Source organism: Aotus nancymaae, unplaced genomic scaffold (genome assembly GCF_030222135.1).
Source record: "Aotus nancymaae isolate 86718 unplaced genomic scaffold, 86718_ANA_hifiasm-v0.15.2.pri h1tg000006l, whole genome shotgun sequence".
Classification (NCBI taxonomy): domain Eukaryota; kingdom Metazoa; phylum Chordata; class Mammalia; order Primates; family Aotidae; genus Aotus; species Aotus nancymaae.
The window spans coordinates 95,103,703-95,122,500 of record NW_026988417.1 but is presented as its reverse complement, the minus strand read 5'-3'; the positions used below and the strand labels follow the sequence as shown (position 1 = coordinate 95,122,500).

Here is an 18,798-nt window from a genome sequence, read left to right as displayed (position 1 = left end):
TTTTTATTGTTTTACTTCTTTGTTTTTCTAGAGGCAGGGTCTCACTATGTTGCCCAGGCTGGTCTTAAACTCCCGGGCTTAGTAAGTTTTCCCACCTAAGCCTCCTATATATCTAAGACTATTAGAGCAGGCCACCATACCCTGCATTTTTCTCTTGTAATACTTTTCAATCCATGGTGGGTTGACTTCAAGGATACAGAACCTGCAGATACAGAAGAGCAACTATGCTTCCTCAGTTCACAAATGCTCACATACCAGTGCCTGGGGCACCAGGTCCAAACCTCTGGCCCTGGTTTTCTATGCAGCCCATAACCTGTGTGTAAAATACCTTTCTATTTTATCTCACTCTTCTTTCTTGGTATGATTACTCCAAGACAACTGGGTAAAGTCCCCTAAATATATTTACTGGCTTCTATCTGCATGTCTGTGTTCATGCAGCTCCTCATAGGAAATTCCCTTCTCTCAACATCTACAATTTTCCAAATATTACTTAAAACCCAGCTTCTAGCTTTATGAAGTGTCTCAGAACAATGGAACCAATAATAATTTCTTCCTGAATACAAAGCTTTATTATCCAAATTTCACACTAGCATGGAACACATTTCTTACATTGAGATCTTCGTAGTGCAACTGCCTTTCAAGTGTTTACATCTTGCCTGTTGTTTCTTGAGAAGGTCAGTCCTACTTCACACCACGTCCAGCAGATATGAACACAAGGCGTTTCTATTTATTGATGATCTGTAAACAATGCAAACCAAACTTTTTCACTTACTGTTTCTCGGTCAAGAAGTTTGGTCACTTTGACTTCTCCCCTGATGGGGTCAATTGTGAATGAGCTTCCTCGGTTGCCAGCTATAATTGAGTAGTGGATGTGGCTGTTTAAAGGTCCATCAGCATCATCAGCCATAACCTAGAACATAGCACACTCCTGTTTAGGAGACAGCTAAGGAAGAGCAACAAGCCTACTAAACAAATTTCTGATATTAACAGCTTAGCTGTTTTAACACAATTATTCACAGGAAAGTCGGCAATTGGTCGGCCTAACAAAAGACACTTTCAAATCTCCAAAATATTTACAAAGTGCACTACAAAAACTAGATTGATTTTACTACAATCTTTTGCAAAGATCCAGAAGATACATAGTTTTCATTGTAAGGGGAAAAAAAAATACACACCGTAATGACAGATTGCTCCAGAACGGCGTCTTCACTGATCACTGTCGTGTAGGTGTCTTGGCTGAACACAGGGGTATTATCGTTGATGTCTGTCACATTAATGCTCACAGTGGCAACATCACTCAATGAAGGTGTGCCTCCGTCAGTGGCTTCTACCGTTAGGTAGTATTCATGAGAGCTTTCATAATCCAGATTCTCAATGATAAACACAGCCCCTGTAGAGAAAATCAAAATTACTTTCAGCATTTTGGAAGGCCACCACATTTTCCTACCATGACGGAAACAGATGAACACGTTTGAGTAACTTTAGTTTTCACTTTTAAAGTTTACTTACCATTTATGTATGTTTCCTATTTTCTTAATTCAACAATTAAAAACTGTGAATTTGCCCATCCCTGGATGTTTATTTATTTATCTTAATTTTGATGATATTCTTCATATTTAAATTGCTTTCACAGTCAACACTACCTACACCTGTTTATTATAAAAATGATTGCTGTAGCATCCCTTCCATATCATAGCTCACTAGACTTCAAGTTTAATAAACAAAATAAAAACATAAAAACTCTATGGTGTCTTTTAGTTTCATTTTCTTTCTTATATTTTGAAAATAGAGATTTATATCCTTTTATTTAATTTCTAGATAACCCTTATTTATATCCTATCATTTTTAAAGATCCCTTTTTAACAATTCCTTTAACATCTTTCCTTTCACATCATTACAGTCCTACAGAGTCCTAAAAATAATTTTATAATATATATTATATAGACTATTTGAATGGAGCAACTTTTTACAATGTTTTAAGACTTATGACTATTTTAGACCACAGGTTAGCGAGACTCTGAAGACTCACGCAGCAGGAGTCAGTAGTTTCCATGCCTCTTGAGCTTGCTGGCAGGCTTTCCCTAAGTGTGATTCAAATACTCCAACTGTTATAGATAACCAGCAGAACAAAGAAGTCAACTTAATGCATCATCAGATGCCCGCTACAGAAACTAAAATCAAAGGGCTGGAATTACTATTTCACTTGGGAAGCTACCCTCCGTGAGTCTGATTACAGAAGGACCGCTACTATCCCCCATTTTTACAGTTACTAACTTGCGATACCTTACATCTCAACTGAACTATTAGAATGTGATGCTTTAATTTTCTGTTTTAAGTTAATTTGCTTGTATTCTAATGAATATGCCCAAAATGTATTGAGTAGAACTATAATCTGAAGTCTTTCAAACAACATTCAATCCCACTGTAAACTACTAAAAGAAAACTTGGTTAACCTTTTCAGAACATCTCCTGACAACACAGTGTCACTAGCATAAGGCCGTGTGACAGGCAAACCTAGCGTTTTCAGTGGAATGAAGGGTTTCCTCTCAGACACGCGGTAGGTTACCTGTTTTGGAATCTATGCTGAATTTCCCATGTTCATTTCCACTTATTATTGAGTAGGTGATTTCTGCATTTGCTTCAATATCCCGACTTGCTGCATATACTTGAAGAACTTCAGTTCCAACAAGAATGTCCTCAGACACCGTGGCACCATATTCACGGTACTCAAACACAGGGGGGTTGTCATTTATGTCAAGAACTGATACAACCACAGTACCAGTGGCGGTCAGCCTCCTTGGCAAGCCTTGATCCACAGCTTTCAAAGAGAGGGTATATACTGCCTGTAGTTCTCTGTCCAAAGGTTTTTCTAACTGAATAATTCCAGATAATTCATTAATGGAGAACTGCCCATCAGCAGAGTCAATGAGTGAGTAGGAAATCTTCCGATTTAATCCTATCAAGACATAAAATCATGTCAAAGGGTTTTAAATTAAAAAAAATTGAACACATTATTTTTAAAAAAGGCAAACACGTAGAAATTATTTTAGAAGGGAAAATGCTAATATACATTATTTGCAAATTTGTTTGACTATGATCTTCAAAAAAACTTTTTGGATGAACAACTTCCTTGGTTAAAACAAATATAAATATAATGTCATGGGAATCTGGCTTCTTAGACTATTTTATATAGGAGCCAACAGTACAGTACCTAAACCTTTAAAATCAAATCAATTTGTCCTTTAGCTTCAGTGATAAAGATCTTTTATGAAAAGCAACATTTTTGCTATTCTTCTGAAACTTCTCCGTATCACAGGATGAGTATCCCCAAACTGAAAATCTGAAATGCTCCAAAATCTATTAGCTTTTTGTGTGCAGACGTGATGCTTTAAAAAAAAAATGCAACTGATAAGTACATAATGCAAATATTCCAAAATCTGAAAAAATCAAAAGATCCAAAACACCTCTAGTTCCAAATATATTAAATAAAGAATACTCAACCTGTGATATGACTGAAGAAGTTACTCTCTGCTATCAAAATTCTATAAATATTCTATACTCCAATTTTCTTCAAAAAATTTGGAAAGATTTGTGAATCTATAATAATAAAGCATTTGTTTCCATTACGTTCCAATGGTGCTAAAACCTCTCTCTGTCACCAACGGTTTATTTACAAAATAACGCATCACTAATTAATCCAATGGGATATGAAGATCAGTTAATACAGTCACTAACCAGAATTTTAGTCACAGCACAGATAACCTCACAGACAGCAGTAGGTTAACTGGGCACACACAACTTTGGAACTTCAAATATGCATCAAAAATTAATGAATTATTCTAAAGACTTCTTTCTGCAACAAGGATAGGCTATGAAAAAAGAGTATTTAATAATATGATGAATTTAAAGGATCTAGTGTCCCTGTCTTATTCCTGGGGATGATACAGTACTGTATCCTAATCATATGAAAGTGCTAACGTGGCACAGGCTGAAACTGGGATGTGTTTGGAAACAGAGGCTCCTGGGATCTCAGTGAACAGCACATGGCAAGAGCATCCCCCGGAAGCTACCTGCATCCGCATCTGTGGCCTGCACTCTAGTCAGCAGAGTTCCGGGCTCTGTGTTTTCAAACACGGTGATGGCATAAGGATCGGCAGAGAATTCGGGGGTATTATCATTCACATCTTCTAGCATGAGCACAATACTGGCTTGACAGAATCTCCCTCCTCCATCTGCGGCCTTGACAAGAAGATGATAAACAGCTTGCTCCTCACGATCAAGGGGGGCTGATGTCTTCAGTTCACCTACAAACAAAAACAAAAGGACTCACTTGTAATTTAAGATGTGATCTGGGGTTGCATATCTTCTGTCTTCCCCTTTTCTTTTTCAATTGCTTAGTCTGAGTAAGAGCCTTCCTCTTGAGACCAGTATCATCAATGACAGATTGAACCCTTGCAAGGGGTAGTGAGCTCCGGGTCTCCAGCCCTGCCAGGTGCTGGCTCTTTAGGTCCTGCAGGTCTGAGGCCAGGGCCTCTCATCGTGTGTATGAGATTGCACAGGCAAAACAGCTACATCTACCAAATTTAAAAAATGCTTAAATCAACTCAAAAATTAGATTCACATGTTCACAATTAGTTCATTAGGAGGAAAATAAAAAGGCTTAACAGAAAATTTACCTGATCCCAATTTTACCAAAATTCAAGAGGAAAACAACTATTTTAAAATAAATAAGATACCGTGAATCATTTTATTTATGAAAATTACAAATTATGCTAACTTACAAATTTATGGTCACAAATTCAAGAAAATAGGCTATTGAAATAAAATGGATAAAGCAGAAAACTTGAGTTATACTTTAACTTCTGAGGTTTTCTTTTTAAATAAGTGGTATAAATGCCTTCTAAATGTTAAATCCTTGGTTCAATTAGGTGATATTTTTGCTGTTTTTAAAAAAAATCTCACCTCAAATTGCATGTACTAAATTGCTATTAAGATTTCTAAGATATGTCAACTTCAGAGCATTAAAATAAATTTGAAAAGGGGAAAATGTAATTTCAAATTTTGCCTGTGCTCTAAAATCTGCCATGTATATGATATTGTTGGAATATACAATTTAGTTTGTCCCAAACTCCATCATTACCTGTGTCTGGATTTAGTTTGAATTTTTCTGCACCTGAACCCAATAACGTGTAAGTAATTTCAGCGTTAGAACGGATGTCTGCGTCTGTAGCAGAGACCTGCATGATCAATTTTCCAGGAAGGGCGTCTTCAGGAATAGTGTCTGAATATAAAGTCTGCAAAGAGTTTAAACAAAATCGTTACATAAAAACATTAACAGGCAGCACAAATGTCAAGGGAATAATGGAAAAGAAATCATCTTTGACCACAGAAAACGTGGGAAATGACTAAAGATAAAAAGAGCTTTTAAAACTATTTTTCTCATAAAACATAAAACACATGTGAAACAAGGAGGCTCTGTGGAGCAGTCACCAACTTTCCATCCCTCAAGGAGTCTGACCTGACGTTTAACCTATAAAATGCTATTATATGTCATTAAGCTGATTTCATACTCAAATCCCTAGGAGAAAAACCTAAGCAGTAATTGAAAATGTAAGTAGCGCTCCATATTTACCTAAAAATTGCAGAGAATAAACACCTGTTATATCCTATCTGCTTTATTCCAAATACGGGAATTTACTTTTTGCAAGTGTTCCTAACATAAATAATTGCAGTTGGGAGAGAAGCAAGTTTCATGTCATGGGAAAAAACCCAGATTCCCGAAGGCCATGGAAGGGAGCATGAAGGCTCGGGCCCTTTGACTGCCCTGCTGGATCCTGGTGCCCTCTCTCGCACATCTGCCCTCACGCTCAAAAACAGCGAACATTTGTTTCCAGCTCCAATTATTTAGAAATCCATGCCATAAATTAAAACCTAAGATAAAAAGATCAAGATTCTGTTGATGTTCTCAACCTGAGCTCAACTACAGGTGAAGTACTCATGGAAAAGGACTCCATGAAAAAGGACCGCTGAACAGGGGTATTTCCTAATATGATGAATTTAAAAGATCCAGTGTCCCAGTCTTATTCCCGAGGATGATATGGTATCACATCCAAACATGAAAGTGCTAAAAAAAAACCCAAAGACACTTAGTTGCTATAAGAGAGAGAGAATCTTTCACCCCTCCTCAAAATATAAAGTACAAATAAGAACTGGAATTAACTCCTCAACCCTCAGGAGTTCCACTTCCCCTCGTGATTGAATTTAAGTGTTTTTCAATCTTGAAAGTCTTTCCCTGAGAACCCTATCACCTTCCACAGACACAAGCATCTCAGACTTACAGAATCTGTGGAGTTCCAACTCCTCCTTCCCCTTCACAATCACATCCTCTACCCAGCTTTCCCCTGGCCCAGCACACTCCTCCTCCCTCCGTCACTCTCAGCCTTCTTCCCTGGCCAGGTCTATTTCTTCATTACTGCACTCTCTGAACTGCCATCAGGCATCCTTTCACATCATGCTACCAAGACCGCCACCTGCACACCATCGCGGGATGCAAATGGTCTGTTTCACATCCCAAACGTCCCAGCTCCACTAGCCACCCTGCGTCCCCAGAGTCCGCTTCTCCCCAGCCCTGGGTGGCACTGCACTGGTGTCCTCCTCTTCCTTCCAGCTGAGCCCCTTCGCCCTTAGAAAATCTCTCTCTTCTTTTTTTCCCTTTTTGTTAGTATCCTCTCAAATGAATCCAATTTTCAGCTATCCAGAGACACCGCCAAGTTTCCACACCCTTCCCTAATATGCAACCAACATCTTGCCATCTCTCAATGTCTAAAAAACAGTCAACTGAATGTCCCATTACTTTAGCAAATCGGAACTGGAACTCAACATGGAACTCCTCTCAAACCTGTCCCTGTTCAGACTCCTCTTTGCCATGGCCTTGCTAACCCCGCGTAGTCCTACAGAGTCGGGCTCGATGGCACACCTGCCGGCGGTCACACCGGATGGTCTTCCTTGAGGTGGCCTTGCTCACCCCGCCTAGTCCTACAGAGAGTCGGGCTCGATGGCGTGCCTGCCGGCTGTCACACCGGATGGTCTTCCTCGAGGTGGCCTTGCTCACCCCGCCTAGTCCTACAGAGTCGGGCTCGATGGCACGCCTGCCGGCTGTCACACCAGATGGTCTTCTTCGAGGTGGCCTTGCTCACCCCGCCTAGTCCTACAGAGAGTCGGGCTCGATGGCGCGCCTGCCGGCTATCACACCGGATGGTCTTTCTCGAGGTGGCCTTGCTCACCCCGCCCAGTCCTACAGAGAGTCGGGCTCGATGGCACGCCTGCCGGCGGTCACACCGGATGGTCTTCCTCAAGGTGGCCTTGCTCACCCCGCCCAGTCCTACAGAGAGTCGGGCTCGATGGCGCGCCTGCCGGCTGTCACACTGGATGGTCTTCCTCGAGGTGGCCTTGCTCACCCCGCCCAGTCCTACAGAGAGTCGGGCTCGATGGCACACCTGCCGGCTGTCACACCAGATGGTCTTCCTCGAGGTGGCCTTGCTCACCCCGCCTAGTCCTACAGAGTCGGGCTCGATGGCACACCTGCCGGCTGTCACACCAGATGGTCTTCCTCGAGGTGGCCTTGCTCACCCCGCCTAGTCCTACAGAGTCGGGCTCAATGGCACACCTGCCGGCTGTCACATCGGATGGTCTTCCTCGAGGTGGCCTTGCTCACCCTGCCTAGTCCTACAGAGTCGGGCTCGATGGCACACCTGCCGGCTGTCACACTGGATGGTCTTCCTCGAGGCGACCTTGCTCACCCCGCCTAGTCCTACAGAGAGTCGGGCTTGATGGCACGCCTGCCGGCGGTCACACGGATGGTCTTCCTCGAGGTGGCTTTGGTCCTTTCACTCCTTCCGCCGCCTCTGCCTTTCCAGGGCCACCTTGCACACCCTCTTCCCTAACTAAATAATGGACAATATACTTCCAAACTAAGCTTCTTAAGGAACTCCTGGCTCATGTCATCTCTACCTTACCAATATAAAAGGCTCCAAAGTCCCTATTTCCTCTAGGATAGAGTTCAAATCCCCCCCGCTATAATCCAGTTCACCCTTTTCCATGACTCTGAGTGCGTATTCCCCACTTCTGGCAAACCCAGTGTCTACTCCCACAATCCGTCCTCACTCCACGGCCCCTTCCCACCCACTCCAGACGACCCAGTTACCACCCCTGAAGCTGAGCCAGCCCTTTCTCTGGTCGGCCCTTCTCACCCTCTGGCCCCAGGGACCACCCCTGCTTGAGCCACATGGCCCTTGGAGGGGGCAGCCCTGCCTATGTCTACGCTTGGTTCTCATTAAACGGTGAGCCCTGCAGGTGCAGGAAGCATGCTGTCCACCTCACAACTTCTCTAGTGTACAGAAGAGCAGGTGCCCCTAAAACTGTTTCACGGCAAATCAGCGCTTTGTTTCTGGTTAGTTCTTTCCCCCAAAATAGTTGTATCCCCATATGAAGAGACTTCCCCCATGAAAAGTTTACAGAGCATTTTCAGTCCTAGACACAACTGTAGTCCTGTCCATAACTTAGCTTTTCAGAATGAGGTTTTTGATCTCTTTAGGATTCCCCCAAATAGTTCTGAGGCTTTTCCAAGTCTTACCCCATTTAACACCTCTGCTCAATCAGTAAGCAATTATAAAACACATGTGAATGACATCACAGCACCAAATGATGGTCTTATTGAAATAATTAAATTTAAATTCATAACAGACAAATTTAAGGGAAGAGCTGCTTACCTTTTCACAAACTGGACTGTTGTCATTTGCATCGAGAACTTTCACTTCAACTATAGCTTTTGATGAGAAGGTGCCATCAGTTGCTGTGATAGTCAGAAGGTAATTGTCCCTTTTTTCCCTGTCTAGAGGCTTCTTCACATATACCTTCCATTCATTCTGTATATTTTCAACAGCAAACTGTCCCAAAGCATCCCCTCCTATTAAGTCAATGGACGAAGGTAACAGTCAAATTTGTTGAAAGGAGAAAAATAACACAAAAATAAACTGCACAAAATATGTATAATGTTATTGTTTTGAAGAACTGAATATTAAAATAATTAATGTGGCATATATTAGCTTTCCAATTTACCAAAAAAAGCAGCATTAAAATGTATAAACATAGCATTAATATTACTACATAATAATTCAGCCTGCATTAAAACTATAGATGTTTTTAATTATTATACACTAAGATTCAAAAGAATGAATCACAAAAATAAAAAACAGTCTAATGACACAATTGGGAGCTTTGCTCAGGTAACAAGCGTGAAATGAGGCACAACAGATGTGACTTCCTATTATTTTAGATATTTTCAACTAAAATCATCCCTTACACCCCCTCCAATTCCCATGCAATACGTCTTATAATTTAGACTTCTAAAAATAATTTTAAATTAACCCATTTGGTTTGAATTTTTTTTACCTGTTATGAAATAAGTAACTTGTCTGTTGATCTCTTCAGAATCGTCATCCGTGGTACTTAGGATGGCAACCACACCCCCCGGGGGGTCATCCTCACTCACAGTCCCTTTATAGATCTCGGCTGTGAATCGTGGGGGGCTATCGTTGACGTCGGTGACGGTAACATCCACAATGGCCGTGGAGGATAGCTGGATCTTTTCACCATGATCTGATGCAACCACGTTAATCTGGTAATTGTCTCTCTTTTCATGGTCAAGTTCCTTTAGTGTTATAATCCAGCCTGTTTCCATGTTAATGGCAAAGGATTCGATGACTTCCACATTTTGTGACTGATCCAGGCGATACATAACTTGTCCATTGCTTCCTGAGTCTACATCAGATGCCCTGATCTGAATTACTCTACTCCCCGCTGGCAGGTTTTCAACAATAAATGCCTCATATGGACTAGATTCAAAGACCGGGCTGTTGTCATTTGCATCTTTCACCTGGATACTAACATCTACAGAAGACACCATCTCATAGTCATCTTGAGTGCACCTGGCCAGTATGGAAAACTGATACCACTTAGCTGTCTCATGGTCAAGACTCTTCTCCAGCTTCAGTCTCCCACTCTGTCTGTCAATCACAAAGGACTCATCCCTATTGCTTTCTGGAGTATTCCCTTTGACTAGGCTGTAAAGAACAGTCCCACTATGTTCTGCCTGGATGAGATCTATTTCTGTTCCAATAGGCATGTCCTCTGACACTGTATAGGTATAGAATGGTTCTGAAAATTTTGGAAGCTGCATTTCTGGTGGAAGGATTTTAACATAGACGGGAACAACAGATTCTCTTGATGGAGACCCATTATCCATAGCTCTAACAAAGAAAGTGAAGAACTCATTTTCCAAGCCAATGAGGCTCTCCCTTGTAGTGATTACACCTGAGAGTTTGTTAATTTCCAAATTTTCTTTTACACTTTCAGAGTCTGCTTCAATGGCGTAGGTGACATCAGCATTGGACCCCTCATCGGCGTCACTTGCAAGAACTTTAATGACTGAAGTCCCTTTAGCAGCACCAGATCCGATATTCACTTCATATTTGGTCGCTCGAAATTGTGGTGCATTATCATTGTCATCTGTAAGGATGATATTAACGGTGCAGAAAGCAACTTTTCCTCCAGCATCCTTGGCCATCAAACGGACTGAGATCACTTTCTCCGCTGGGGTTTCTCGATCCAGCTTTTCCAAAGTAAATATCTGTCCTCTCTCATTTATGTAAAATCTGTCTTTGGCAAAGTCATTTACAATATGGTAAGTAACATGACCGTAAATACCAGAATCCCCATCCACAGTTTTAACCTCCATCACCAGGGTATGTAGAGGAGCATTTTCAGCTAGTTCCACTTCGTATTCATTCTGAAGAAAAGCAGGACTGTGCAAATTGCCGCCAATTACGGTCACATGAACCTGGGCAGAACTTCTAAAAACTCCATCAGAAACTGACATGTTAAGACTGTAAAATGGCTTCAAGGCATGCCGGCGCAGGTTTGAGAGTGTGATAATCCCTGTTGCACTGTCAATGACAAAATGTTTATGATCATTGCCAGACAGAATGGAATACTGCAGCTTGTCTGTGTCTGAGCTGTCTGCATCATAGGCTTTTACACAGGTCACAAAATGCCCGTGAGGGGCATGCTCGCTAATTCTGGCTTCATAAATCTGTTGCTCAAAGTGTGGCAGATTATCATTGAGGTCGGTAACATCCACCGTGACAATCACATCACTGCTCAGTGGGGGCATACCACCATCGACAGCCCTCACAAAAATGGTGTGCTGCCGGGACTGCTCATAATCCAGGGTTCTGAGTAGCGAAATAAGGCCACTGCTGCCGTCTATATGAAAATGATCATGACTCTTGCTAAGATTTCCAAACATCTGGTATGAGATTCCTCTATTTGGTTCTGAATCAGAATCTGTTGCTCTAACTTGAACGACAGATGTTCCAATGACAGATGCCTCAGACAGGGTTGCCGCATAAGACTGCTGAGCAAACACAGGAGGGTTATCATTGATGTCCTCCACTATGATGTCCACAAATACTTCAGCATGAGCACCTGTCAAGGAGTCAGTTGCACGTATACTCAGTTTATATGCTGGGTGAGCCTCAAAGTCCAGAGGAGCTACGACGCTGATAACACCAGTGTTGAAGTTAATAGTGAACTGGCTGAAAGGGTCTCCGTCTGCGATGCTGTAGAACACTTTCAAGCCTTCCGGGCTGTTCGCCTGCACATGGACCACAGGGCTGTGCACCTGAATGTTCTCTGGAATCTCTGCACTGTAGAAAGGTTTTTCAAACACAGGCATGGCTTTATTCACAACAGTGATCGGAACAATAACTTCTGCTGAAAAGGCCGGGTTCCCTCCGTCTTTTGCAACCACTGTGACAAGATATTCTTTATTTAAAGTGTCAAGTTCAAATTGCTTTTTCAGTGAAATTTCACCCAAGGGTCCAATCTGAAAGTGTTCATGATGCTCCTTAAAGTAGTAGTGCACTTCCCCGTTTTTGCCACTGTCCCTGTCTACAGCGGTGACATAGCGAATGACGTGGCCCACCTCGGCGTCCACTTTTACAACGGCGTAGTAGGGAAGGTTGACAAACACCGGTGCATTATCATTCTGGTCTTCTACAATGACCTTCACGACAACGTGGGCCACGGCGGAAGGCTTATGTTCTTCTGTCACTTCTACGACCACATCAAACACCTCCTGCTGCTCACGATCGAAGGGTATGCCAGTGGTTGACAGTACTCCCGAAGTGCGGCTGATTTTAAATCTGCGATCGGGGTTGAGGATCTGATAAAACAAAGGCTCATTGATTGGATTCCCAACAGCAGTAATGACAGCCAATGTTTTGGCCTCCGTGGAATTCTCCTTCACAACTGCAGAGTAGACATCCTGGGTAAACTTTAGGTGACTTTCTTTGCTTTCTTTCACATTAATTTTCACAGAGGTAAGGCCGGCAAATCTGCCATCGGAAGCTCTAATGGTGAGCTCATAGCGGCTCCTTAACTGAGTTGTGTTTTGTACAGTTAGGGCACCAGTCCTGTAGTCCATAGAAAACTTCTCCCCAATGTTGCCTTCGGTGATGGAATAGATTAACTGTGAGAATGCACTTGAATCGGCATCTGTAGCATTTACTGTGATGACTTTTACTCCTCTGTACGTAGGCAACAGAAGAGATGCTTCATATAATGGCTTGGCAAACACAGGAGGGCAGTCATTGATATCAATTACATGTATTGTGACATTAGCTGCATACTCAGCAAATAAACGTGGGGTTCCCATGTCATGCACTTGTACGGTAAACTGAAAAATGCTTGTTTCTTCATAGTCCAGACTGAGCACTGTGTGAATAGCACCAGTGCTAGAATCGATAGCAAAATAGCTGTGCACAGAGGGTTCAACAATGTGATAAACAAGCAAAGCATTAGAGTCTTTATCAGCATCAGCTGCTCCAATCACCAGTGGGACGTTCCTGTCTGTCAGGACCACACTGTTAACTGAGGCTGACTCGCTAATCAGTCCTGTGTACTCTGCCTGCACAAAAACTGGCGAGTTGTCATTCTCATCCTGCAGGTGAACCAGAACCGTTGTATTAGTGGACAGACCAGCCATGTTAGTTCCTTGTATTATCAAAGTGTAAATGGGCAAAGTTTCAAAATCCAGGGCTTTCTGAGTGATGATACTTCCCGAATGTGGATTAATATCAAAAGCTTCACCTATATTTCCATCTTTTATTTCATACACCACTGAAGACTGACTATGGGCTGTCACCATCCCAACAAAACTCCCAATGCTGACAGTTTCACTAATTTCAACAGAATATTCTTTTGATGTAAACTTAGGAGAGGCGTTGTCAGCAATTGTGACAAAGATATGCACAGAAGTTATTTCACTCATTGGTGGACTGCCTTTATCTGTAGCCTTCACCATTAAATCATATTCCACTTGGTTATTTCGATCTAATTCTTTGGCAGTTTTTATAGAGCCCAAGACAGGATCAATCATGAAAGAATTTCCAATATTTCCTGCAAGGAGAGGAAAAAAATACATGTTAGAGAAAAATGCAAGGAGAAATAGAAGTATTTAGTTAGAGAAACAGAAACAAAGGTATCCTCAAAAATCAGATTCCGAAATTAAGCAGAAACTCAGGGGATGTCAACATTTGAATAGATCCTTCAACTTGTTTTATTTTTACTTACCTAAAACCAGGTATATTTTTATCCATCTAAAACCAGATATACTTTATAGAATTTTGTCTATAAATTATGAAAAACAAAAAACAGAAGAAATATCACTCTGCTCTTAAAGCCAAACCTCCCTCTCTCTTGGCTGCACGGGAATATGTCATGGAAGGTTATCCTTCCATAAAGCAGGTGAGTTAGTCATCTTCCAGGAGTCCCTCAAAACACTTCTGGATCACATCTATTTTCAATGGTTATGACTTAAAAATTCTTAAGATTTATATTCCTTATGAAAGATTTCAATTCAGTAAGAAATTTACATCAAGCTTCAAGAGACAATTGTCCGCTGATGAATAAATGTGTGTAACCCACCCCACTTTATAGGTTTTGAAGACTGCAACCACATTCCCTTCTGATCTTTTTCAGGTCAATTCATCCTCCAGGTCAGTGGTTTTCCACTAGGGGGGATTTCTGCTCCCACGGAGATTCTGGTAATGCCTGCAGACATTTCTGGTTGTCACTACTTGTCGAAAGAGGGAGCTCCTGGCATCTCGTGGGTGGAGACCAGGGAGGCTGTTAAACAACCTACAGTGCACAGCACAGCCCTACATAACAAAAAATATCTGTTTCCAAGTGTCAGCAGCACTGACTCTGAGACACTGCTTGAAAGTAGAGTGTTTTACCTCCTTTTCTTTGGACCTTTTCAGGCTATACTATACATATCTTTAGCCGCAACCACAACTCCAGAATATCCTATAATTTTGTATCATCGACCGAATCTTCAAAGAAGTGAGTAGCTCTCTACAGCCCTTTTGGATAAATCAATCAGGATGGTGCTGTAGGCTATCAGGTTTAATCCATCCACGAGCCCGCCATCCTTTTTCCTGTTTCATAAACAAGCATCCAGAATTCATCATCCTCGTCACAGCACGGAATTCATTTCTCCCAAATGAACTATTCTATTACACTTACCCAAAACAAAGCTCACCTGCCACTTAACTGCGTTCTCAAATTCTTCCCCTAGGTTTAAAGCTCACCTGCCACTTAACTGCGTTCTCAAATTCTTCCCCAGGTTTGCCATGAGTGTGGCATTTCACAGACCACAGCTACTTAGTGTGGGCTGCAAACCAGGGGACTAACCAAGCATTTCTCTCTCCACATCATTAACAGTAAACACTTCCTCTACAGTCTTCATTTCCTTCCTTTAACACATTTTTCCAGAGCTCCACGGACATTTTTCGGAGACCAGATCCAGCCTGGTTTTCATTAAGCCTTCCTGGCTCTGCATCCAGGCCCCAATGCAGTGCCTCAGTCTGCAACAGGGCGGAAGCCCAGGCTTTCGTGGGGCCCTGAAGCTCTGAGCTGAAGCCGGGTCCTGCTGCCTCTGCCAGCCTGTTCAGACACCAATTTCCAGCCTGTCTGTATCTATGAGTCAGTGATTCCAGGTCCTTCCTGATTGCATTTTCGGCAACTGTCAGAACTCCAGGATCCTTTTCTCATCCTACCCGTGCATCACCCTCACCTTCTAAAACTGTGGCTGACTGCCCAGCCTGACACAGGAGACTGTGGCAGCCATGATGACTGCCTTCATCCCTGCCCCTCAGACCTCCCTAGGTCTGTCTTCACTAGCTGACCCACCATATTTCCTATTCATTCTTCTATATCCATTTTTCTCTTGTTTTGGACAGGATAATCTTTTTTTTTTTTATTGCGTTTTAGGTTTTGGGGTACATGTGAAGAACATGCAAGATTGTTGCATAGGTGCATACGTGGCAGTGTGATCTGCTGCCTTCCTCCCCTTCACCTATATGTGGCATTTCTCCCCATGCTATCTCTCCCCAACTCCCCACCCCCCATTGTCCCTCCCCTATTTCCCCCCAACAGACCCCAGTGTATAGTGCTCCCCTCCCTGTGTCCATGTGTTCTCCTTGTTCAACACCTGCCTATGAGTGAGAACATGCGGTGTTTGATTTTGTGTTCTTGTGTCAGTTTGCTGAGAATGATGGTTTCCAGGTTCATCCATGTCCCTACAAAGGACGCGAACTCATCGTTTTTGATGGCTGCATAATATTCCATGATGTATATGTGCCACATTTTCCCTGTCCAGTCTATCATCGATGGGCATTTGGGTTGGTTCCAGGTCTTTGCTATTGTAAACTGTGCTGCAATGAACATTCGTGTGCATGTGTCCTTATAGTAGCATGATTTATAATCCTTTGGATATATACCCAGTAACGGGATTGCTGGGTCAAATGGAATTTCTATTTCTAGGTCCTTGAGGAATCGCCACACTGTCTTCCACAATGGTTGAACTAATTTACACTCCCACCAACAGTGTAAAAGTGTTCCTGTTTCTCTACATCCTCTCCAACATCTGTTGTCTACAGATTTTTTAATGATCGCCATTCTAACTGGCATGAGATGGTATCTCAACGTAGTTTTGATTTGCATTTCTCTAATGACCAGTGATGATGATAATCTTATCTTGCCAATGAAGTTTCAAATAATCAAGGCTCAAGTGGAGGAATGAATAAACTTTATCTGCACGGGAGGAGACAAAACCGCAAAACTTGCTCCCTGCCCTCCAGCCAATCGGGCATCCTCTTCATCCTCCATTCTGAGAGCACACTCATCCCAGAGCCCCAGTATCTGACACATCCTCTCCTGGAAGAGTCTTCCCCACTCTCCTTACTGCTTCTCCACCCATCCATTCCTTCAGGCCTCATCCAAATGCCTTCTGCTGAGAGTGTGATGGCGAGGCCTTCCTTGGCCTCCCTGTTGGGCATGACTGTTTCTGTCTCATCGCCCTGTGTTTCCTTTACAGCATGTATTAAAACCTTGCTCTCTATCGGCCATGCGAGATTCAGAAACATCCTTTAGTATCTGGGGCATCAGACTCTGATAAACACAGCTTGGAGCATGTTGCCGATAACAAGGTTAAACAGGAACCCAGCTCGTGATGTGATATGTGGATCCCACATACATGCAGATTAAGGCAGAAATCATCACATTTGCAGATGGGAAAGAAACATCATGTTGACACGGAGAAACAATGAGGGCTGCTGAGTGGCAGAGAGTGCCCCTGCCTGGCGTAACAACAGGTGCATTCGCCAAACACTGAGAGGCACATGTGGTGATGAGCAACTTTGTAAGCTGGTAGAAAAGCTCTGTACGAGGCTGGGGATTATTCGCTGACTTCAGATATAATATCAGTGATTTTTTAACAACTTTAAATTGTTCTCTATATGTGAACAGGGCAATTATCTAGACAAATAAGCTAATTTTGCTCTTAAGCTATTAAGTGTATTACATAGAACTGTGAAGGGGAGTCTGTCTCTTTCCCTGTGGACTCACTGTGGAAGTTCAGTAAGGGCCTGCTGACTGGCAGAGTGGCACCCTCTACTGACTTTCAAGGAAATTATATTTAACTTAAGTTTGAGGAGGAAAACCAATTCTAATCAGTAAGTTTACTTATTTATGGAGTGTATTCTATCTCCAGGTGTTAAAATGGTTTTGAAGAAGTGCTCTAATAATCTACTTTATTAAAAAACATAGAAGGAAGAAAACACCATACAGACCAGAGTATGGCACTGACGTGTCTCTAGCATGTAACTCAATTGTTACTGAAAATATCTCTTAATTAATTCCTTTTTCCCTGAAGACTCCTAATCAGCCCAAACCTTTTGCTCAATTAATTGCTGCTAATTAAATATGCAGGGTTATGTACTGAATTTATAACTGGTCTTTTTGAACTTTAAATGTAATCAGACATAAATTAGAAGCAGGTAATTATGCATAAACTTAAATGAAAGGCATTTGTATGAACATTTTATAGTTCGTACTATTCCAACAGATGTCCACCTGCATCCCCAACACACGCACACACACCCTCCACACAATTCTACTGCATTTTAATAGTACTGGTCTCCTAACTGTTCTTTTATATTACCAAAGCTATAATAACAACTTCTTCAGAGTCCTAATTCTATACCAGAATAGGCCACTGGTATTATCTATTCATTGAGGAGAGAGTCCATTCTCAGAATACCAGATTACTAATCCTATCAGTCATTAGAGGCATTCAAAGAATGCACATGCTTTTACTCAGACACCAACAATAACATTTTAGCCACCCAGTTGTTGAAAATTATGTGAAAGCTAAGGGGAAGTTTAACATTTTCTCCTACATAAACCCAGTCACTGTGTCTGCGACAGAATTACTTCACTGAAGTACTCAGGCATGCACAAATGGAATGCATTGTGTTCCTAACTGCAAACTTTGGAACCGGTGGAAAAACACTTCATTTTTATTGAAGGCCCTAACTACACTACAAGACATTTTAACACTGCAATCACAGGCAGTGCATGAGATCTTACTTGTGACTAATTAACTCAATTTGGTTGTTTTAAAGGGAAATAAATGAAATTTCAAATATGTTAAATAAACATAGTTTAACCACCTAGAACACATCAGTAGGTTTTTAAAAATTACTCTCCATTTCCTCAGATTTTGATTACATGATCTATAGTTAATCTATACTGTACCGATTCTAATGCCTAGGAGAGACAATTTCTAAATATGCAGACCTACAGACTTAAAAAAAAAAAAGACAAGTTAAATGGCAGATTTTAATTATCCAAACTCATTACAAAGAAGACTGAAAGGCACTATATTCCTTGTGCTACCAACGGCACTGAGGAAAATGGAAAACTGTAAACTGCCTTCTCAGTATTTCATCGCTTTCAGAGGATTTGGTATGCACAGGAAAGTCCTAAAGCAATGTGACTTCTGACTGTACAGATCGTATGCTTTAAAGCAGAGCCCTGTTTCAATCAGGGGTGGAATTTTTACAAGACATGCATTTGTGGACCCAATGGCAACCCCCAAGTACCATACACAAGGATGAATGTTCCCAACAGGGCACCTGGCACATGAAGGAAGGAAGGAAGGGAGGAAGGAAGGGAGGGAGGAAGGGAGGGAGAAAAAAAGGGAAGGAGGGAGGGAAGGGCAGGCAGCAGAAAACAGAAGAGACCAAGAACATCCTGCTATGACAGGACTGCTTCCTGGTGAACCCCCTTGTTACCCCGACTCTGGATCTCTTGGCCTCTGGGTCTGGGAACCAT

At 42.0% G+C, this 18,798-nt stretch overlaps 1 protein-coding gene across 3 annotated transcripts in view; it reads right to left on the bottom strand.

Annotated features, from left to right (window-relative positions):
• FAT1 (FAT atypical cadherin 1) overlaps positions 1-18,798 on the bottom strand; it is a 143,237-nt gene that overhangs the window by 23,502 nt on the left and 100,937 nt on the right. For all 3 annotated transcript variants that reach the window (XM_012452810.2, XM_064369577.1, XM_064369576.1), the window contains 7 exons: positions 9,451-13,518; positions 8,769-8,965; positions 5,141-5,294; positions 4,071-4,304; positions 2,567-2,956; positions 1,176-1,390; positions 773-910 (listed from right to left, as the gene is read on the bottom strand). In XM_012452810.2, coding sequence (XP_012308233.2) covers positions 773-910; positions 1,176-1,390; positions 2,567-2,956; positions 4,071-4,304; positions 5,141-5,294; positions 8,769-8,965; positions 9,451-13,518 — 5,396 coding nt within the window. The remainder of the gene's footprint in view (positions 1-772; positions 911-1,175; positions 1,391-2,566; positions 2,957-4,070; positions 4,305-5,140; positions 5,295-8,768; positions 8,966-9,450; positions 13,519-18,798) is intronic.